At 43.1% G+C, this 23,921-nt stretch overlaps 1 protein-coding gene across 4 annotated transcripts in view; it reads left to right on the plus strand.

Moving 5' to 3' along the window:
- Nucleotides 1–19,104: 19,104 nt before the first annotated feature.
- Nucleotides 19,105–23,921, plus strand: part of Acsl6 (acyl-CoA synthetase long chain family member 6) — a 58,362-nt gene continuing 53,545 nt past the window's right edge. For 2 of the 4 annotated variants that reach the window (XM_047555419.1, XM_047555420.1), the window contains exon 1: nucleotides 19,108–19,277. In XM_047555419.1, coding sequence (XP_047411375.1) covers nucleotides 19,229–19,277 — 49 coding nt within the window. In that variant the 5' untranslated portion in view covers nucleotides 19,108–19,228. Of the gene's footprint in view, nucleotides 19,278–23,921 lie in introns of all 4 variants that reach the window. The other 2 variants (XM_047555423.1, XM_047555421.1) reach the window with 2 other exon arrangements.

A 23,921-nucleotide genomic window follows, 5' to 3' on the forward strand; every position in this document is an offset into this window, starting at 1 on the left:
GAAGCTGCTTAGGAATCCAACAGTAGCTACCTAGAAGAGAGGGGGAATGTAGGAGTCTGCAGCTCAGAAGTCAGGATAAGAAATAAAACTTTATTTTATGTCACTGGTGTACAAGTCTTACTCCCATGAACCTGGAAGAGGGTACCTGAGATGTGAGCACAAACAGCACTCAGAGGACTCAGCTCTGGGGAGTCCAGCTCTGGGGAGTTCTAGCCACCCTGGTGGAGAAGCTGCAGAGAACATAAAGAGGCAGCTAAGAAGGTGGAGGAGAGCCTAGGGAGTATGGCAGAGAAGCAAAAGAGGAAAATGTTTCCCTTCAGCTGAGCTGAAAGCTGAAGAGCAAAAAAAAAAAACAAGATGAAAAAGATATGCACCCTGGATTTGGCAACATGGTGGTCATTAGTAACCTTGACCAGTGATGCTTATGATTAACTATGAGGCAAGGAAGTGGGAATAGTGAGTGTAGATGCCTTTCAGGGTATGAATGGGGAAGACAAAAAAGTATATTTGGAGGGGACATGGAGTCAAGTAAGTGTTCATCTATCATGGCTGGAACCAGTGCCCAGGAGTCCCCCAACTGATTCATAGGAGTAGTCAGGCCATGCGAAAATCACTTTCTTCTCTGTCATATAAACTTGAACTCAGTGCAGCCTAGAACAGTCCTCTCAGTCCCTCTCAGTGTCAAAATATGTGGCCCACCATGCTGGAACTGCCAACAATTTATTTCTAACAACCTAGATTGGCCCAGTGCTGGGCACAGTGGAATGTGGAATTGAGCTCTCTTCATTGTGGCATTAGCACAGAGAGAAGTCCTGGGTATTGACAAAAGTAACTGATGGGGAGTTGAGGGGAGGATGGGCAGCAGTGAGTTTGAGCTGGAAAGGAATGGGAGTAAAGGACAAGAGATAGTGGAGGCTCCATGGCCCACTTGGGGTTTCAGGGAAAATAGCATGAGTGTTCCAAAGTCCTGAGCTGGTGTTTTGTGGGGTCCTGAAGTCAGACAATGGAGGGGGAGAACCAGAGTCACAGAAGTGACAGACTGGCAGGTACAAGTCTGAGTCTGGGTCATCCTTAGAGGCTGCCTTCGGATAATTCAATACCTGGCCTGGGAGAAGCTCTATAAGTTGGTGCCATCCCATGTAACCTGATAAAACTTTGACATATTAAACTGCTAAACTATGTTGTTTAAACTTCGAAACTGTGTTTTGAAGGAGCCCAGATGGATGTATTTCATGAATAAAAAGGGAAGGCAAGTGATCAAATAATGACCAATTCTGAAACCCAATTTCCCAAAAGGCAACAGAGGAAAAAAAAAAAAAAAAGAAAGAAAGAAAGAAAGAAAAAGAAAAGGCCAGTTAGGAAGGATTGAGTCAAGCTAATGAGCAGCCTGTACCCCAGCTGCTCAGTGGAGGCCTGGGCCTTGGCCATGCCCTAGGATGAGATGACACTGACTCATGGGAAAGATGCTGTAATCAGGATCAGAATGATTTTGTAGGGGAAGAAAATAGAGAAAGACCTATAAGATGTTCCTTTGCCTGGACTTTCCTCCTACTTCTCATGCTATTATCAGGATCCCACACCCACCTCTGCTGATATGCCCCTCCCTCACTGTCCCCTCCATTCCAAAAGCACTGGCTCCCAACCCCCATCCATCCACCCTGTCTCCTCTGTAGCAGGGACCATGGTTCCATAGAAAAACAGATCCTGTGATTTTGAAAAATCAACTACTATGTATGTTTTAACTTACATTCTTTTTAAAAGAACTTTTCATTCAAGCTATAAATGTGACATGTTTGCTATGCAAAATTTGGGACTGAGAATGTAGCCAGTGGTAGAGTGCTTTTCCAGCATTTGCAAAGCCCTGGGTCAATCCCCAGAATTACAAGAAAAAAAAAAAAAAAAAAAAAAAAGTTTTGAGAACTCAAAGTATGAAAAAGAACTCAAAACTACTCTCAGTCCTCAGTTCAAAGATAATTATCTAACACATCAGCTGAGTCTGGACTCCATTCTAATCAAACCTTTTTATTAATTGGATCCATTCTTTATGTTCTGGTTTATAAATTTTATGATGGAATTTGTAGTTCATGAGAACAGTATTTTAATCACACTCAATGAATGCTCACTGGAAGAATAGAAAATTTCTACATTTTGTCAAATTGCCCTCCTACCCCTAAAAGATGATCCCCACCCATGGTTTAACCCCTTTTCAAGGGAATCCATGACAATGATTTAAACTTCAATACTCAATAAAAGAACTGTATCTTTATTTATTATTATTATTTTTAATTTGGTACTGGGGATTGAACTCAGGAGTGCTCAATCACTGAGCCAAATTGCAGTCCCTTTTTAAATTTTGTGACAGTCTTGCTGAATTGCTTAGGGTCTTGCTAAATTGTGGAGGTTAGCTTTGAATTTGTGATCCTCCTATTTCAGCCTCCCAAGTCACTGGGATTACAGGTGAGAGCCACTGTGCCCAGCTATTCTTTCACAAATGTTTCAGCATTGTACATGTACATTCTTCAAATGAAATTTAAATTCACTTTTGTTAAGTTTAAAAATGAGAGCAAAGGGCTGGGGAGATAGCTCAGTTGGTAGAGTGCTCGCCTTGTAAGCACAAGGCCCTGGGTTCGATCCCCAGCACCACAAAAAAAAAAAAAAAGAGAGCAAATTAAATAGAAGCAGTTGGGTAGAACTGACATTTTGGTAATACTTGGTTTTTAAATCTAGGAATATAACTCATCTTTTCATGCATTGAAGGCTTCTTTTATGTACCCTGTATAAAATTTTATACTTTTCTTCATTGAGACCTATATACCTCTTAAATTCATTCCCAGTTAGTTTCTGTTTTTTGGTCCTTTTTGAATGAAATATTTTCCTTTACATGATCTATGTTTATAATTTCATATTTGATAAACATTCAGTCGCTTTATAAATACTCCCTCCCTTGGAGTTTCTACCCTCTAGTTGAACTAGTTACCCACTTTGGGTCTTTCCTCTTTTTCCCTTCCATCTACATAAGGATGCAGCATTAAATTTGAGTAACCCAAAGAAGAACAGAGAGTGTGCACTCCTGTCTTAAGAGGAATAAGAGTGATTTTTTTCCCCTGATGGGATCACTTGTGCTTGCTTTGGATAGATAAATCTGATGTGAATATGTGGACTTGTCCAAGGTGAGACAGGAGGGACTCAGTCCTCCCAGTCAAAGAAAAATTCTCCCAGGAAGAGCAGAAATCAGAACAGAGAGCATACAGAGAGAGTTGTGGTTACTATGGCAGGAGGTTTGGCAGCATGAGGCCTTGGGGGCTCGGGTGGGCTCGAGGCCCTGAACCTCATGCTCTGGCAGAGAGGACCACCCTTGAGGAACATGGTAATAGGAGTGTCAGGACCTGAGGAAGTGGGGAGCTGAATGTGTGTATGTTGTTGTCTGAATTGGGAGCACTGGAAGGAGGGGTAGGGTGAGTACGGGCCCAATGTTCCTCTTCCTTTAAGTGACACTGCTGTTCCTCCTCTGTTGGGATAATCCCTCTAGGTCCTTCCATAAATTTGAAAATAATCCTCCCCATACCCAAAAGGCCCATGCTGACTGATTCAGAAAGTACTGCCCCAGGGCAAGTACTTTCTACCTCTACCGTAATAGTTCCTATCAGTATCTACTTCAGTATTGCTCTTTAATTCTAAAATTCCACAGCACTAAATCTTCACTGAATGCCTCCTAAATGCAAGAGGGCTAAGTGGCAGAGGTGACAGAGTGTTAGGAGAGGGTGGCACTGTGGCTTTCAGTCTGACTCTCCCTGGCTGTTGGTAGCCAAGTCACCTCCCCTCACTCCTACCTCACTGCCTCTGGGAATTCACCATGGGAAACTATCCTCTCTATCACATGCTTTGCCCACATGTCCATCCTGGGTGTTTTGCATTCTATTACCTATTCCTTTTTAGGGAGTTTTCATTGTGCAGATTTCAATTTCTGTTTTTTGGAAATTATTTTGAATGGGGTAGGAGTGTGGGGTGTACGGGTATCTGGGGTGGATTCCCTGCTGCTGTGTCATCGGAGCTGGTGGTTGGTCCTCATGTTTCTACAGATGCAGGGGATATCCTCTTTCCTTCCCTCTGGGGTTTGCCTCCGCAAAAACCATATTGAGGCTATAATAGTTTTGAGGATGAGAGTAAAGACTGATTACTGAGGTTTCTGGGGTTACACTTGCCATAATTTCCCACTAAGAAGCAGAGTGACTCCTCAATTCAATTTGCCTCTTCCCAAGGAATTAACTCTTCTTGTTTTATTCCCCTTTTTACATTAAAAAAAAAAAAACACCAAAAACCCATGTTGAATTGTTGTGAATTCCCCCTTATATGATTTATGCCAATTTTTCTGCTAATAGGTGTGATGATAAGAACTCAGGCTTAGAAGTTGGATAGTTTGGGGTTCAAATCTCAGTGTAGCTATGGGCCTTGGGCAAGTGACTAAAGCTCTCCGAGCCTCAGCTTCCTCACCTCATCTGTCAAGTGAGATATATAAACTGGAACAAGTGGTCACAAGCAACAGAAACCTGCTCAAGCCAGCTAAAGACTAAAAGGGGATCGATTTGAGGGTCATTGGGCTGTCTAGAGTCAGAGACCTGTGGGCAGAGTAGGAAATGGGGGCTACCAAAAGTTACCATTTCATTCTGAATGGACCAAAAATCTTTACTGGAATTTGCTGCTGGTGTTGCTGGTGGTCTTGTTACTACTGTTGTTTGTTTTTGAGATGCAGCATAGTTGAGACTGGGGTTTCTCTTAGTATGATTTTTTTTTTTTTTTTTTTTGGTACTGATTTCCCTGGCTATCATAGTCCCATAGAAAACCCAACATTGCAATCCTCCCTGTTTTTCATCTTTTCTCTGAATATATTTGCTTCATTTTTCATGTTTTTTACAGATTTATATTCTCTGCAGAAAACAATTTAAGTCTCAAATCCAAATTCCCAGGGAAGAACTACAATGGGCTCAATTATTGATCACCAAGATGGATCATTGGTGTTTAGGGGACAGGGCTACCCTGTGTGGACATGGCTGCTGCTGGTATAAAGTTGGGAATGGAATGGCAGGCATCGAGATAGCAGATTTTGCCTGAAGAAGCTGCTGCAGATATAATCCTACCACCCATATGTCTTAGAATTACTAGGAGGAGACTGACTCATTATGCAGTCACACCTGGCTGATGCTTAGCAATTCCTTAGATGCTGTCCCCAGTTGCCGGTACCCTGGAGAGAGATTCTATTTTCATGGAAATTCACTTTATGTATTTAATCTGTTAAAATTTCATATATGATTTCTATGCCTATGTTTACATGTAGTTTTGACCTATTTTATCTTAAAATTTTGGTGTCACATCAAATTATATCAATATTTACCTCAAACTGAATCAGAGGACAAATAATATTTTATACGGTTTCAAAACATTTATATAATATGAGGGCTATTTATGTTTTCAGTTTTAAAAAAGAAAAACTTCCTAGAAATTATGAGTAGTGCCTTGGGCAGAGAAATCAGAAAGCCCAAATTTTGATTTGGTGTTAGTTTTCTGTGGGATCGTAGGCAAGTTCCTGCACCTGCTTGGGCCTCGTAGGATTAGGCAAGGAAGGACAGGTGGCTCAGATGGTTTCTGGGGCCCTACCCTGATAGTTGATCAGTTTTCTGGAGGTCCTTGGGTGTTTATTTGTGGCAGCCCCTAGCAGATTTCCTCTTTTTTTCTTTCTTTCTTTCTTTTTTTTATCCCCTGCACTGAAGATTGAAGCCAGGGTGACACTTCCATTGAGCTACATCCCCAACCCTTTTCATTTTTTGAGACAGGATTTTGCCGAGTTGCTAGGCTGTCCTCAAACTTGTGATACTCTTGCCTCAGGTTTCTGAGTCCCTGGAATTACAGGTGTGCTCCATTGTACCCATCCCTAGCAGATTTCTTGCAAATGTTTTTCCCACACCTTTGAAGGGCTCTGTGTCCTGTTTCTCCCCTGGGCCAAAGCACTACTTTTTTTCCAGGGGTCCAAGTGCATGTGGGCTGTGTGTTAGACATCGATCTCTTGGTTCTCCCAGAGGGGTCTGGGAATGAGATGCCAACCTCCAGGAGATGTACCACTTTCTAGGAATTCTCTTCTCCTTCGACTTCCCTGATACTTGTCCCCTCCTAGTGTCCCTCTTTCTACCACTTCTAACAGGAACTGTTTCTTCCCTCTTTCTTTCCCTCCATAACATCTTCCTGGGCTGATCCAAGCCATCCTGAAGGTCCTCATGGCCATCTCCAGCCCTGTTGTCTCTCCTCAACTCCACTCACTGTTGTCCTCTCATGGCACAACAGAAGGGGATGGCTTAGGCAGATGGTAGGAGACAAGGATCAGGAGGTGACAGGCCCCAGTTGCCATTCATGTCACATGGGAGGGGGACCTATTCTGATTTCTCTGATCTTCTCATGACCTGCTTCTCCCTCCTCAGTATCCCAGAACTTTCTAAACCAAGAGAGGACTGTGGAAATGACTTATCACTTTTTTCTTTACTACAAAAATGTCTCTTCATTGGAGACAATTTGGGAAATACAAATTCAAAGAAGAATGAAACTTATAATCCCACTACTCACTGATAACCACTATTAACTTTCCTTCCATTTTTTTCATGAGTATATACATGCTTTTAAGTATAATAGAAATAATGCTGAATATACTTTTTTTTAACCTGCTGTTTTTCTTTTTTTCCCCACATTTTTGAATTGGTGCATTATAGTTGTACATAATAATGGTATTTGTTGTTACATATTCATACATGCACACAATATAATAATATAATTTGGTCAATACCACACCCTAGCACTTCTTTCCCTTTATCCCCACCTCCCATCTCTTGGTCCCTTTCCTCTACTGATCTCCCTTTGAATTTCATGAGATTCCCCCCACACCTTTCTTTTCATTTTTCCTCTCTAGTTTCCATATATGAGAGGAAACATGCAACCCTTAACCTTCTGAGTTTGACTTATTTTGCTTAATATAATGGTCTCTAGTTCTATCCATTTTCCTGCAAATGACAATTTCATTTTTCTTCATAACTAAATAGAATTCCACAGTGTATATATACCGCCTTTTTCACCTATTTGTCTGTTGATAGACAACTAGGATGGTTCCATAGTTTGACTATTTTGAATTGTGCTGCTATAAACATGGATACACATGTATCATTGTAGTATGATGACTTTAATTCTTTAGGACAAATATCAAGGAGTGGTATAGTTGTGGTTCCATTTATTCTGAAATTAATCCTCTGACAGAAAGAAGTGTAGCTAGCAAAGATTTTCTCCCGTTCTGTAGATTCTCTCTTCACATTCCTAATTATTTTCTTTGCTGTGCAGAAGCTTTTAAATTTGATGTCATCCATTATTAAATTTTGGCATTATTTCCTGAGCTTCAGAGGTCCTGTTGAAAAAGTTGTTGCTTGTGCCTGTACTCTGGAGTATTGACCCTACATTATCTTCCAGGAGTTGTATAGTTTTCTGGATTAATTCCTAGATCTTTGATCCATGTTGAGTTAACCAATTGTCTCAGCACTATTTGGTAAAAAGTCTGTCTTTTCTCTAATGTATGTTTTTGGCAACTTTGTCAAAAATGAGAAGACCGTAGATGTGTGAGTTTGTTTCTGTGTCTTCTATTCTGTACCATTGGTCTGTGTATCTGTTTTTTATGCCAGTACCATGCAGTCTTTGTTATTATAGTTCTGTAGTATAATGTGAAGTCAGGTATTGTGATGCCTCCAGCATTCTTTTTTTAGCTGTGTTTTTTATTCTTCCAAATGAATTATAGGACTATTTTTTTTTCTAGTTCTGTCAGAAATGTCATTGGCATTTTGATGGGAAGTGTATTGAATCTGCATACAGGTTTGGGTAGTATGACCATTTAAGCAATATTAATTCTACCTATCCATGAGTATAGGAGGTTTTTCATCTTCTGAAGTCTTCCTCAATTCCTTTCTTCAATATTCTATAGTTTTCTTTGTAGAGATCTTTCACCTCCTTAGTTAGATTTATTCCTAGGTATTTTTTTAGGGCATTGTGAATGGAATTGTTTTCCTGATTTCTTTTCAGCAGATTCATTGTTGGCATAAAAGAATGCTATCGGTTCTGTATGTTGATTTTTGTAACCTGCTACTTTGCTAAATTTGTTTATTAGCTCTTTGGAGTTTTTTTGATCTTCTAGGTAAAAGATCATATCATTTGTAAACAGTGATAATTTGACTTTTTCCTTTCCTATTTTTATCCCTTTTATTTCCTTCTCTTACCTAATTGCTCTGGCTACGGTTTCTACCACTGCATTAAATAGGAGTGACATCTTTGTCTTGTCCCAGATTTCAAAGGAAATGCTTTTAGTTTTCTGTGAGGTTTACTTTGGGTTTTTCATATATAGCCTTCATGAGGTTGAGGAAGTTTCCTTCTATCCCTTGTTTCTTCAGTGCTTTTATCATGAATGAGTGCTGAATTTTGTTAAAGGTCTTCACATCTAATGATTATCAAGTAATTTTTACCTTAAGTATATTTATGTGATGAATTACATTTATTGCTTTGCATATATTAAGCCATCCTTGTATCTCTGGAATAAAATCAACTTGGCCTTGGAGCACATTCTTCTTAATATGTTGTTGAGCATGATTTGCTAATATTTTATTAAGTATTTTTGCATCTAATTACATCAGGGATATTGCTCTGATATTCCTTGTTATGTACTTATCTGACTTTGGTATGAGTATGATACTGGCTTCATATAATGAATTTGAAAGTGAACCATCCCCTCTATTTGAGGAGTATTAGTTTCATTAGTTCCATTAGAACCATTAGTTCTTCTTTAAAGGTTTGAGAGAATTCAACTGAGAATCCATCTAGTCCTGGGATTTTCTTTGTTGGAAGTCTCTTCATTACTGCTTCTATGTCATCTTAAGTTATTGGTCTGTTTAGGTTTTCTATATCTTTTGATTCAGTTTTGTCAGTTTGTATTTGATCGGAAATGTTTCAATTTTTTGAGATTTTCCAATTTATTAGAGTATATGTTTTCAAAATAGTCCCTAACAATCCACTGGATTTCTGTGATATCTGTGATTATTTCTCTTTTGTCATCTCTAATTTTATTAATTTTTTTTTTTCTTTTGGTTAGTTTGGCCCTTGAGATGCATCATTAGGTTGTTTATTTGGGATCTTTCTGATTTTCTTACATAGGCACTCAGAGTTTAAACTTTCCTCTTAGAACTGCCTTCATGTTGTCCCAGAGATTCTGGTGTGTATCACCATTCTCATTTGAGTCAAAGAATTTTTAAAATTTCTTCCTTGATTTCTTCTATCAACCAATCTTCATTCAAAAGTGTATTGTTCAAGCTCCATGTGTTTATATAGTTTCTGTAGGGTTTCATTGTGTTGATTTCTAATTTCATTCCATTATGATCTGATTAGATGCAAGGAATTAAATCAAATTTTTTGTATTTGCTAAGAGTTGCTTTGTGGCCTAAAATATGATCTATTTTGGAGAAGGTTCCATGAACCACTGATAAGAAAGTATATTTAGCTATTGTTGAATAAAATATTCTATAGATGCCTGTTAAATTCATTTGATTTATAATATTTTCAAGGTCCAAGGAGTCTTTTTTTTTTTTTTTTTTTTGTACCAGGCACTGAACCCAGGAACACTTAAAAACTGAGCCACATCCTTTGCCCTTTTTATATTTTATCTAGAGACAAGGTCCTCACTAAGTTGCTTAGGGCCTCACGAAGTTGCTGAGGCTGGTTTTGAACTTGCAATCCTCCTGCCTCAGCCTCCTAAACCACTGGGATTACAGGCGTGCACCACCGTGCCTTACTTCCAAATAGTCTTGACCTATCTAATGGCAAGATAAGTATGTTGAAATCACCCAGCATTATTGTAGTGGGGTCTATCTGAGTCTTCAATTTGAACAATGTCTCTTTTTTGTCATTAGTTGCACCCATGTTTGGGGCATAAATATTACTGTTATATCTTCTTGTTGGATTGTTTCATTTAGTAGTCTGAAATGACCTTCTTTGTCTCTTCTGATTTAATTTTGGTTTCAAGTCCACTTTGTCTTACATGAGAGTAGTTATTCCTCCTGCTTGTTTGGGAGCTCCATTTGCATGGTATATCAATTATCACCCTTTCACTTTCAGCCTGTGGCTGTCTTTACCTGTAAAGTGTATCTCCTACAAACAATATATAGTTGAGTCTTAATTTTTAATCCATCCTGACTGCCAACCTGTATCTTCTCTTGTCTTATCTTTTCTTTTTTGGTACTAGGGATTGAACCCAGGGGTAATTAACCACTGAGAAACATCCCTAGCCCCCTCCCTGCTTTTTTAGAGACAGTGTCTTGCTAAATTAAAGACATTAAACTTAGGGCCTTGCTAAATTGCTGAGGCTGGCTTTGAACTTGTGATCCTCCTGCCTTAGTCTCCCATACCACTGGAATCATAAGTATGGGCCTCTGTTCTCTGCCCAACTCTTTCTTTCCATTTCTTCTTTAACTATTTACTGACAGCAAGGGTTGTTAACCTCTCTCTCTTTTTGTGTTGCTCTCAGGGCTCCCATTTGGAATGGCTTAATACTGAAGCTGGTTGAAATAAGTCTCAGCTTCCCTTCTCACCAATATGAGGTAGGATGGAATGGGAAGTGCTATTACTTGGAGTTTTGTGTGAATGAACTGGATGGATGCACTTCCAGAGTGGGGCTGCTGCAGAGTTTTATGAGGGGGGTTCTGGTTGGTGGGGTGTAGATCTAATCAGTCCACAGGGGCTTTGGGTTGTATCTACTCTGGAGAGATTAGATCAACATATCCCTAAGGCCTGGTACTTTCAGATAACTGCCAGGAGTCTGGATACTACTCATGGGGCAGGAGAGCCAATACTCCACACGCTCTGCTGCCCAGGGACACAGCCTTTCCAGGCTCAGTCTCTGAATGTATTTCTCTGAATGTATTTGCACTCATCTGTTCAGATTCCCAACTCGCTTCAGTTGGTCATGTGAGTCGCCAGAGTCCAAGGAGAAGGAAGTTGGTCTCCCCTTTGCTTTTCTGACCTGAGTCACCCTGGGTAAAATCTTCTCTGTGCCTGTTTCATCCATGTTCTGCTATGCACACTCTAGGCCACATTAAGCATTTCCTGGGCAGTGTGTCAATGTTTGCTATGATCTCCTGGTTCCCATGGCAGTAGCTGTAGCCAATTTAAGATGGCTCCTGCCTCAGCTGTCTGCAGCCCATTGTGAAACACTTTTCAAGCCCCAGTTCAAAGTGCAGCCTCGGAATCAGCTAAGTTCAGGCTGCTTTTCTGATCTAGGATTTTTCCATACCAAATCTGTCTATGTTTCTGTCTTCTCACTCCCTCTGCAGTGAACCAGCACTTCTACTGCCATCATTGCCACAACCAGCATGACTTCAATGTGCTCTTTCTTCTTTGTTTAATGTACCCAAATTTCTGAATCTATAAGACACTGTCCAATATGGATTTTTAGCAAAATCCCTCTTTCACCCACCTTGTCAAACAGTACTCCTGCTGCTTGAATCCCAAGCCACAGGCAACTAAGAATGCAGTCTTCCTCTAATCAACCATCTTGAATCCTCTCCTATAACCTGCTATTCTTCAATCGGATATATGCCATGAACATCTCTCTGTGTCATCGTGCAATCTTCTGTATCACTGTTTTGTATACCATACTATAGATGTACAAAAAAAATTTTCAGCCTTGTGATTGGGCATTAGGGTAGTTTCCAACGTGGCGTTACTGTAAATACTATTTTAATCACAATTTCGATAAACATATAATTCCTGATTTCTACCCCCTTTGTGTTAATTTCTAAGCAAACCCACTGGTAGTCATCAAAGGATAAGACTTTTGAAGGACACATCTTCCCAAACTGCCCTCAATAAGGATTTGCAGATATCAGACCCTTAGATACCCCCATACTTTCTCATCATCACTACCCTGCTTTTATTGTTAGAAATCATCTGACCCGACTGGTGAGGTGAGCTGCCTGGGAGGTCACTGAGAGAAAGGAACTGGATGCTGGTTATATGGGAATAGTGATGGCGACTTGCAAATGAGTGAGAATGCAGGTCCTTGCTCCTCTCACTGGGGTCAGTACCCTGTGTGACATGACTCCAGAAGAAGAACCTGCCATAGTTTCTGGAGGAAGGAGAACAAACATTCAGGCAGCTACTTTATAGTCCACCTTAGTGAGCAGTCAGGTAGAAAACACTGCTTCTTCTTTCTTGTATTGCCTGTTCACATCTTTAACTCAACTGTTGTTCTTTTTTTTTTTTTTTGATTTGGGTTAGATATCAAACCCTCTGTCTGTTGACTGTGGCATAAAAACTTTTTGCAAGTTATCTATCTAATATTTTAAATTTTTAATGGTAGTTTTTAAATTGCAGGCATTTAAATTTGCATGTAGTCAGGTCTCCAAATACCAGTCTTTTCCTTTGTGGTTTCTGCTTTCTATGTTATACAGAAAAAGCCCTTACATGGCTAACATTCAACTATATTTTCTTCCAGTTTGTTTTATTTTCCAAGTCTTTAAAATATAGTTTAATTTGCATCAAATCTTGGTCGTACCTGAGTGGGAGACCTATGCATAGGTATTTCTTTAGGAATCTTGAGGTGCTGCCGGCTTGAGCAGCACTAACTCCTAGCCTGGTGAACTGATAACAACTTCAAAAGACTTTGTCTTTTCATGATTCAGGAAAGTATCAGAAACCCTTCAGTTGTTAATTGGCCTTTTTTAAGGAAAAGAATCTTATTAGTTGTGATTGTCTGGTTTACTCATCAGAGAATTTTCAATTAAAAGAAACATTCCCAAATAAGTGGGTTAATTCCTGTCTGACAGCTGGGTAATGATATTTCCATGGAGCAATTGCACTCCATGTGGGCAGGACTTTTTGTTTGTTCGCTGTTGCATTCCCAGAACATAGAACAGTGCATTGCATGCAGTGCGGGATGCAACATTGACTGTTAAATGAGTAGAATGCATAAATGACTATCACATATCTATTTTTTAAAAAAAATTTTTAGTTGTTGATGGACCTTTATTTTATTTTGAAATTTATTTGTATGTGGTGCTGAGAATCAAACCCAGTGCCTCACGCATGCTAGTCAAGCACTCTACCACTGAGCTACAAACCCAGCCCCACATATCTATTTTTTAAAGAAATTAAGCAACAGCATGGAAGAAAGCATATGGTACTGAATAAACAGTATTTGTGTTAACTTTTTGTGACTATGAGAAAATACTTGAGATAATTAATTTAAAGGAGGAAAGGAAAGATTTATTTTGGCTCACAGTTTGAGAGGTTTTAGCCCATAGTCTCTTGGTCCCATTGCTGAGAGAGAGAGAGAGAGAGAGAGAGAGAGAGAGAGAGAGAGAGAGAGAGAGAGAAAGGAAAGTAGTTCTGGGGAGAAGATTCAATCCCCAAGGATTCACTCCCTTTAACTAGGCCCACCTCCTATAGTTTCTACCATCTTGTAAATCCATACAAATTATGAATCCATCAATAGATTGATCTACTGATGATGTTAGAACTCTCAAGATACTTGCCCAAAGCCCTACCTCTGAATATTGCTGCATTGGGAGCCAAGCTATCAACACATGTGCTCTCTTTAGGGGACAGTCCAGATCTAAACCATAACAGTATCTACCATTCATTCATTCATTTAACAAACACTTATTAAATTGTGTAATATGTGGATGGAAGACAAAGTTGATGTATTAAATGCATTAGCATATTGTCTTAGTCTGCTAGAAATTTAATAACAAAATACCATAGACTAGGTGGATTAAACAAAAGAATTTTATTTGCCCACATATCTGGAGGGTGTAAATCCCAAATCAGCATGATGTCAGAGTTGGTTTCTTGTGAGACCTTTCTCATGGGCTTGCAGATGACCTCTTTCCCTTGGTGTCCTCATGTAACCTTTATTCCTGGTGTCTTTTCTTATCAGGACACTAGTCCTTTTGGATTAGTGTTCTACCTTTATGAACTCAGTTAACCTAAATTGCCTCCTTAAAGTCTCTATGTCTAAACGCAGTCACGTTGAGGGTTAGAGCATCAGCATGTGAATTGAGGGGAACACAAGCCAATCCATAACATGTAAAGTGTCTAGAAATAATGCCTGGCACATACTAAGCACTACAAAAATGTGAGATGCTATTATTATCAGAAAATATGCAAGATTATGTTGGTTATTATCTTTGGGGGATAGACTACAAGAGATTTCAATTCATATTTTTTCTATATTTTCCAAATCAAACAATTTTATTAACATGGGGGAGGTGGGAACAGTACTATTTAACAAAGGACATGAGTTGAACGTGTTTGTCATTCTCCAACCATTTCATCTTGTCTTAAAAGTCTTTGCTCTAGACAGGGCAACTATCTTGAGTAGATTCTTTGCTGAATTTGAAGGTTTTGGATCAGTTCTCCAGATTTATGGTTGTCAGAATAAAGAAGAGTGAAGATCTGGCCCCACCAGCTAGAACCTCCAATACCTAGTGAATGCAGTGAGAGGGATAGGGGGTGTGTTATGCTGTATACCTAGCCCCATAGCCACAACCTCTAGAGGGCTGGAAAGACCCTTAGTAGTGGCACAGTGAAGAGGTCAGTCTGAGTTCTTGACTTGAAACAACAAAATCCATTTTGATTATTTTAAGCAGAAAAGTAGCATACTAAACAAAGAATACTAGGTAGCTCACAGCATTTTAAAAATTTTTCTTGTATTTGTTCTAGTTAGTTATACATGACAGCAGAATGCATTTATGCATTTTGGTAAATCATACATAAATGGAGTATAATTTCTCATTTTTCTGATTATACATATTGTAGGATCACGTTGGTCATGCAGACATATGTACATAAGGTAATAATGCCTGTTTTGCTCTACTGTCCTTCCTACCCCCATACCCCTTCCCCTCCCTTCATTTTGAGAAGACTCAAGAAATAGCCTTAAGCCAGGTGTGGCAGCTCATGCCTGTAATCCCAGGGAAGATCACGAGTTCAAAGCTCACCTCAGCAACTTAGTGAGGTCCTAAGGAACTTAGTAAGACTCTGTCTCAAAATTAAAAATAAGTTTAAAAAGGACCGGAGATATGACTCAGTGGTTTAGTGCCCCTGGGTTCAATAATCCCTGGTACAAAAAAAATAAATAAATAAAGAGAGAGAGAGAGAGAGAGAGAGAGAGAGAGAGAGAGAGAGAGAGAGAGAGAGAGAGAAGAAAGAAAGGAAAGAAGAAAAGAATAAAGGAAGGAAGGAAGGAAGGAAGAGCGAGCCTCAAACTTCACTTTTCAGTAATAATTCCTAGAATCATCCACCAACCATTACTTCTTTTTTTTTTTATTGTAAACAAATGGGATACATGTTGTCTCTCTGTTTGTACATGGAGTAAAGGCATACCATTTGTGTAATCATAAATTTACATAGAGTAATGTTGTTTGATTCATTCTGTTATTTTTTCCCTTCCCCCCCACCCCTCCCACCCCTCTTTTCCCTCTATACAGTTCCTCCTTCCTCCATTCTTGCACCCCTCCCTAACCCTAACTCTAACCCTAACACTAACCCCCTCCCACCCCCCATTATGTGTCATCATCCACTTATTAGCGAGATCATTCGTCCTTTGTTTTTTTGACATTGGCTTATCTCACTTAGCATGATATTCTCCAATTTCATCCATTTGCCTGCAAATGCCATAATTTTATCATTCTTTATGGCTGAGTAATATTCCATTGTATATATATACCACAGTTTCTTTATCCATTCATCAATTGAAGGACATCTAGGTCACCAACCATTACTTCTGCTACCACTCTTGTGCTAAGTCCTGGACAGGACTTTCTCCCACAATATTGCTAGCTTTTGGATCAAAGACCCACGAAGTCACCTCACATTGAAAAATTCTAAGACCCTTAGGAAGGACCAGTCTAAGGCTGAAAAAGTGAATTTCGTGGGCTTCATAGGAGAGAAGTAATTACAATGTGAGGAGCTAACAAAATATAAGTGTTCAAAAAGGCATGGAAGATACAAATAACAGAGGGTCCACACTGTCAGAGAAGAATAATATTCTAGATGTCCTAGGAGCAGGAAAACCTGAGCCCATAGTGGCTGAGCTCATCTTCGGCTGTTTCTTATGGCCATTAACAGACAGGATATGGTAGACATTGGGGCTTGCAGGCCTAGAAAGTGATCACTCAACTGTGATGATGAAAAGGCAGTAGAGGGGCTGGGGTTGCGGCTCAGTGGTAGAGCACTTGCCTAGCATGTGCAAGGCACTGGGTTCAATTCTCAGCACCACATAAAAATGAAATAAATAAAATAAAATATTGGGTCCATCTACAACTAAAAATTTTTTAAAAGGCAGCAGAGTCATGGCTAGTTAGTTTTGATATCTAGAAGTCACGAGATCAGTGCTACCTTGTACCAATGAACACAGAAAGGGGCAGAGGTTTACCCAGGCTTGCATGGCATGACAGAATCAGAAATGACAGCCTAGAAATGGTATACTTTGACCCACTTTGAAGCCTGGCAAACTCTCACCCCAAGATTTAGGCCCAGGTTGAATATTTCCTCCACAAGGAGACCTTGCCAGGGTTAGACTAGGATCAATCCTCTGTCCCCAGGCTCACCATGCTAGACTACTGGTATTGTTGTTTCTGATTTGTCTCCCCTGCCTCCAAGTTCCAGCAGGAGGCCAGATGCAGGGTATATAGTGGTGGACATAAGCTGAAAGAGTGAATGAATAGGAGGAGGCCAGAACTGCTCTGTGGCCTGAAGATTTTCTGCCCTGCCAAATGGGATAGTGGTCTCTGTATTCACTGGGCCAGACCCTATGCCAGGGTTGAAAACAATTGCCAGCCCTCAGAAATGCTGGTGTGGGTGGAAATAAATGTGAACAGAGCTGGTCACCATTTTTGCTAACCAGAAGGAATGTCTATGGGCTGCCCCCCACCCACTGCCCCTAGCATTGCTCCGGGTTCCCTCCTGCTGAGTCCCATGACTGTGGCACTCAAGAAGTCTAGTAATCTCAGTCACAGCAACCCATAGATGGTCCATGAATGGAGAACCCATGGAGAAGGAAGGAGATTCAGGACAGAAAAGAGCAAGTCTCCTCACCCACTGAGGGAACAGACCTGGAGAGACCTGGCCATGATTCCACAGCCAGGCCCAGGAACTTCCTGTTCCCATCCCTCAAGAGAAGCCAAGTCATGCTCAGGAAAACAGAAAAATAATCAGTTAGGCTGTAATCAGTCACAGCTCCTACATAGGTTTTTGAATTAAAATATTTGCAAGGAGCAGAGTTATCTGTAGGAAAAGTAACCGGATGCGACATTCTGCAGGAGGCCAGGCTAAATGTGTCCCATGACATCACTCTGGAGAGGAGGCTGCCAGGAGCCAGCCAGGGGCTTGGAGCACTCCTGCAGCTCTCAGTGCTGCAGAGGAAGACTGGGCCTGTGACTTGCTGCCTGATCCTGTGCCCCTTACTCTGTGAAAAAACACTCTATTGGTTCCCTGGTCTACAGAGAAATTGCCAAACTCCCTGGGCCAGTCTAATTGGGGAGATACATTCTTTCTGCCCAGTCTTCTTGTTTCCCCTGGGTCTCCTGATAACCCCTGTGTCTTCAGTTAGTCTGTTGCCAGTGGCAGTGGTGGTGTGGGGGTTAGGGATTCTTACAGCCATGTCACCTGCTGGGAGGGATCCTATCACACAGCCTCTGACACTTCTTGGAGGAGCCTTGCCAAGTTTGAGATTTCAGCAAATCCTTGCCAGGCTGCGACTGAGTTCAAGTAAGAGCAGCTCTCCCAGGATCCAGATCCTGTGAAAAGGTTCTATTTTAAAGACTGAAAGTGACATATCTGCAGACTTGCACCTTTATAAATTGCACACAGACAGACCTGGGTGCACACATGCCAGATACTCATGCTTTGGATGTAGGTCCCCACACCTACCCGCTAAGCGTGGGCTTACGTGCACACAGGGCAAGTGGTCTCCTCTGTCCACCCTGAGCTTTCTGATTTCTGTTTTCTAGTTTCCTACCCTTTTCTTTTTTGGTTCTGGTCTTAACCAGTTCCTGACTTGGTAGGGCTGCATGTGGAGAAGGCAGGGCTGCCTGAGCGCTGTCCTCGGTGCTGGAAGCTTAGTGGGCTTAGCATGTTTGAGAAGCAAGACCTTTGCGAGGAGGTGATCCTGAAATCCAGGCGCAAATATCCACGGGGTTCCATCAGAATGCCTACCCTTATTTCAAAAAATTGTGCAATAATCCCAGGCACCGAAATGGTGTACAAACCTTCAGCCAGTTGTGGGACCATTTGAGACTGGGTGGCTCGTATAGCCGTACTTATGAAGTGCCACACACTGTTGTATATGAAGACCATTAGTCAGTATCCTCATGGGACACTTGTGATTCCTTGTAGTTGCCTGTGACTTCATGTGGGCATGCTTACAATTGGTGACCACATATGGCAGCCCAGGACCACATAAGGCTTCCTGTGACCTTGTGTGGCCCCAGACCTGACCTTGTGCGTCCCCAGATCTGGGCACTGTCCAATCTAGTCAACCACTTTGCCAGAACCTGGGTAGACCCTCATTGCTCCCTTTCACTGGATCGCAGATGTGGCACGCGCAGGCTGTGTCTTCAAACTTGGTCCGAAGCGGGGTGGGTGCTCAGTGGACACTCAGTCCATCAGCTTTTGCAACTCCTAAGACCGGTGATTGCCTCTCCACTCCCACCTGAGCCTACCTAGCAATAAAACTCAGACCGCGGAGTCGCGAGGAGGTAAGGGTTGCGCGTTGGTGGGGTGGGTGACTGACGATTGCGCGTCGCCCGTGCGCCCCACTCCAGCCCGTTTCCCCAGAACGTTGGGGGCGCGGAGGAGGAGAGAGCTGGTGCTCACTGCGACCCCTCCCCCGCCCGGGGCTCGGCGGTTCCGAGGAGGGCGGCGCGGGCGGCGCCCTGACCCCTCCAGGCTGCGGGGCTGGGAGTGGGGCTCTGGAGCGCAGCGCGCGCCGCGCCCTCCCCCTCCCGCCCAGTCTCCGCAGCGGCGCGGGGAGGCGGGGAGCTGCGGAGCCGGGAGGCGGGGGCTAAAAATACCCGGCGGCGGCGCGGCAGCGCGGCTACGGTGGGGCTGCGGGGCTGCGGGCCCTGGAGGCCGTGCCGGGCCAGGCTGGGCCCGGCTGACCGACATGCTGACCTTCTTCCTGGTGTCGGGGGGCTCCCTCTGGCTGTTAGTGGGTAAGTCCCTGCGCCGTCCTTGTTGGTCCCTGACCTCCATCTCCGGTAAGCTGTGGTGTCTTGGCCCAAGGTGCGGGTGTTATATTCCCGTGGCTGTGGAGCCCCCCGTCCTGGCTGCTGGCTGTCCCTTCAAGGTCTCCGGGTCGTCCCCAGTTCCGGCGGGCTCCGGGCCGGGTTTGGGAAGCAGCTGGGGCTGCGGAGATAGGGGGCCTTGCTCATTGCGACTCCACAACAACCTCCATTGGGTTCTAGCGCCCCTCTCCCCTTATTGCGAGGACCTGCTGATCAGATTAGGCCCCGAGCCAATGTGGGGACAGACTTATTGCGTCCTTGTCCATCTCTTGCGACCAGAAACCAAGGGTGTTGGCCCCCAAGGTCCCGCAGTAGGTGGTCAGCTGTGTAACCAGGACTGACCAGGGCTTCTGGATCCCTGCCAGAAGCTTCCTTAGGAACACTCCCTGCTCGCCCTCCTACCACAGTACAAGATTGCTGTAAATTTGGGTTCATCTGCCCTGGCTGTGCCTGGAGCTGTGCCCCCACTGCTTCCAGCCCCCTCTGTTACCCCTCATAGGAGTTCTCATCCTTGCAACCCTCTTAGGAGTCCATGAGGATCCCTGTTGGATCTTTGCCAGGCGTTTTTCAACCCCCATATCCCCACGCCTGGATGCTGACCTCTCTCTGGGTCCTTCTGAGTATAATACCCCCACCTACAGCCCCACTGCCATGTACAGATTGTGCTTGATAATTTATGCGATGTGCTTACCCTTAAATTGGCCTTCAACCTGGCCTAGCCTAAAGCAAATGTTCTATGAATGTCAGTGTTTGTTATTATTTTACATTTAAACATCACCATCAGAGATGGTGATGGAGTTTTTACTGAGCCAAAGAAGGGGAAGAAGTTGATTCTTTAGAGATCCTTATCTGCACTTTTGCATGTGTTATCTAATATTCATAGCAAATAGTAGGAGGTTGGTAGTGTCATCTCATTTTTATTGAGGTTCAAAAGTTAATCGACTTTGCCAATATCATGCAGACAATATCTGGTAGACTGGGATTTGATCTGAGGTTTGAACTGATCAACCAGTACCAGGTGCTTTGTTGTAACAGGCCTGAACCTGGAGGGTTGATGGGCCAGGTAATCACTTCCTGCACCCCCACTGCTGCCCTGAGTTAGGCCACAGGGATACTCCCCCTGCATTGAGGTGGGGGAGGGGTAAGACCTCTCTAATCCCTTCAGCTTCCTAAGCTCCTTCTGTCTGCCAGTGTCTGATGACAGTCTATGCAAGGCCTCTCTGGTCTTGATACACACCCAACAGGCAAGGACAGGGCTAGCATTGGGGTCAGGAGTAATCAAAATGATGATGGTGATCATAACGATGATGATGGCGATGATAGTAACAGCCAACACTTATTGCCTGAGTGATGGATGGTGTCAGAGCTTCTCCCCATTGCTAAGATCCCTTACCCACAGGAAGCCCCCTGCCCCAGCCATGGGTTCAAAAGAAGCTCTCTGAAAACCTGGTGTTCTATGGATTCAGGGAGTTGTCTGGGGACTGCAAAATCACTTGTGACAAGGGTCATCAACAGCTTGTGAGAAAACCCCCCTCAATATGTGGGGTCCTTGTCTACAAGCCAAGTTCTGTTGTCAACAACTTAAAACTGGCCTTTTGTCCTGTTTCCTTGTGGAACATTTCCTAAAGACGGTACTTTCTTGGATAGGGAATGAGGAGATCTACCTTTCTGAGGGACTATCCAGGGACCTCAGAGTGCTCAAACAGGACAACTTCTAGCTTCCTATGTGGCTCCTTTGCACAAAGTAGAAAGAGGCATCACTATTGGTAGACAGATTTCTCAAAGGGTTCCCACCTCCTAAGCTGATATAGTTCCATACCCTTGTATAGTGTCCAGTCTATTCAATTGCATGCCTGACCACTGGAATGTCAGAGTAGGCGTCTGTGGCATACTGGGGTGTTTGTCAGAGACTGGTAGGCCAAACTCCAAGTAGGGAAAGTCAGACCAGCAAATGTGTACAGAGAAAACTATGGTGGTGTATCTGTGTGTGTGTGTGTGTCTCTCCAGCATCTTGTGCTGGGGTAACCTGAGTTGTGGAAGGAGGGCATGGAGAAAAGGGTTTTATCTGAGGTGGGAGATGGGCAGAGGAACTTTCTATTTAGCCACAGTGGCCAGGCTGAGCCAGGGGAGGAGAGTGGAGGTCAGGAATGTGGTGGGAGCCTATTATTATATTATGGGTGAAAATAGATATGGCCCAAGAATGGTGTGAGTTGAGGCTGGGCTCCAGAAAGGGGAAGGGATGTGGTCTCAGCCCTGGTCATTACCCTAAGGGAAGTGGAACTGGCCCTGGTGGTATGAGGCAGAACTGCCAGTTCAAAGACTGGTGAGGCAGGCATCTGGCTGAATTTGCCAGGACAGGTGGGAATTGCATGCTCTGCTCAGCTCAGTCCCATCAGATTCTATACAACCCCCCACGATCCCCACCCCCCACCCCCACCACCAGGCTTCTACTAGTGGGGAAAACTGGAGTGAGGTCTAAGGCCACTCAAGGAGGCCCAAGAAGGCAGCCAAAAATTGAGACAGATGGTGCTGGAGCTGCAGGCAGAACAGACAGCTGTCTGGTCAGCTAGGGACATGCCTCATGAAAGAAAAAAGCCTGGATTTTCACAGTCTGTCACCATGTGGTAGATTCTGACCTCAGGAACATTTCCTCTCTCCAGCCTGTATGGTTAGGGTGGGATGCTCCAGCAAGAGCACACTGACACCAGGGGGCAGCAGAACTCAGCCTTTCTGCTCTCTAGCTGTTTTTCTCTCTTATGAGTAGAAGGGCTTTTAGGATGACCTTCAGAAGGCTGAATTTGGCTTAGCTACAGCTCCAGACAGAACCCAAGGCTGTCCCACGCATATGGTGATGTGAGTGAGGATGAGGTTCTGGCTTGTTTGCAAAAAGAGGTGAAAATTAGACTTTTGAATAACAGAAACTATACTGTTTATCTAGCCAACACCTGACACATGTAGGCACTCAGATGTTCACTGAATGAAGTACTGGGTATGTATGTGTGTACTTGTGGGGGGTGTTGTTGAAAGCATGCTGACTTAGCTACTTTTTTTTTTTTTTTTTTGGTACTGGGGATTGAACCCAGGAACACTCAACCACTGAGCCACATCTCCAACCCTTCTTTTTGTATTTTATTTAGAGACAGGGTCTCACTGAGTTGTTTAAGGCCTCACTAAGTTGCTGAGTCTGGCTTTGAACTTGTAGTCCTCCTGTCTCAGCCTCCTGAGCCACTGGGATTACAGCTGTGCCCCACCATGCCCAGTTGATTTAGCTACTCTTTCACTGTTAACCATGATGTTCTGTGATTCTTTAAGCTTTCCTTCAATCTTCCTGCTGCCCTGTGGCATTGTTAGCCTCACTTACTAGATGAAGCACTGAGACCCAGGGAGATTTTAATGGGGAAGCAACTTACAAGACCTGTGAGTCATATCCACATCCTCACACTTGCAGTCCAGAGGCTGTCCAGGATTTCAACATGCAAAAAGGAAGTAGGGAAAGAAAAGGCATAGCAGTCAGAGGGACCTGTATGAGGAAAGATTGGCAACAGGAATAAATGAAGTCGAGGGACAGATTCTGCTTGTCAGTGAGGTTGCCAGGGCTAGACTCCACCAGCCTAGAATGACAAGCCACAGCATGTTGATATTATTCTGTATGGTGGTAGCCATTGAAAGGTATATCTGGAACTGGGAATGTGGATGACACCATCTCTGTGATCAACAAGCCACATACATCCCTTAGTGACACACGTTCCAGTGAACAGCAGTACTTGACCTTTTCCATAAGTCCTATGATCTCCTCGAAGGCAAAGCCAGGATGTCTCATCTCTGTATCCCCAACCCAGGGTTAGACATACAGTGTGTGTCAGAGTTTATTGCATAAATGAATAAAGCATTCCCTGAGAATAATTTATTTTAATAGTGATGTATTTATAAATGGTGATGTATTTACTTTATAAGCTATTTTCTCACCACAAGTCAATCAGCAAACAACAGACTTTTAGTGTACGTCTATCAAGATGCCAAGCTCTATGCCAACCTGGGGGAAGATGCCAATATGGTAGAAGCAATAGGGGAAAGCAGGTGTGAATTCCTTGTTGGCAGGTCTAGGTCAGCCTTCACTGGATAACCTTGAATGCTGAGAATGAGTGCAACCTGGAAGAGAAGCAGGGGCGGGAGCTCCAAAAGGGCTTGATGAATGAATGAATGAATGTACCAACTCACAGCTTCAGGAGGAACTGGTTTGGGGGAAGGTAGTCTTCTCTAAAAGCTGTTGTTTCCTTAGAGCTCTAAGGTTCTGGCCTCCTGGTAGACTTGGCGTTCTGGCCACTCTGTCAAGCTTAGCTGAGAGGAATGCCCAGTCAAGGTCCTCACCTCATGGATGGCCTGGTATGATAGCCCCGTTCCCTGTGTTGGTCTTGCAGGAGTTCCCACTAATCAACCATTGGGCCCAGAATTGGTGGGGGAGGGGAGTGCTGTGGGTGAGATGCTGCTTTGGGCTCAGGGGTGATTCCCCATCATTCACTCACCTGTTCACTTAGCTCTCCGGCAGGTGTGTTTACGTCCTTTTGTAACCCT

Source organism: Sciurus carolinensis, chromosome 6 (genome assembly GCF_902686445.1).
Source record: "Sciurus carolinensis chromosome 6, mSciCar1.2, whole genome shotgun sequence".
Classification (NCBI taxonomy): Eukaryota; Metazoa; Chordata; class Mammalia; order Rodentia; family Sciuridae; genus Sciurus; species Sciurus carolinensis.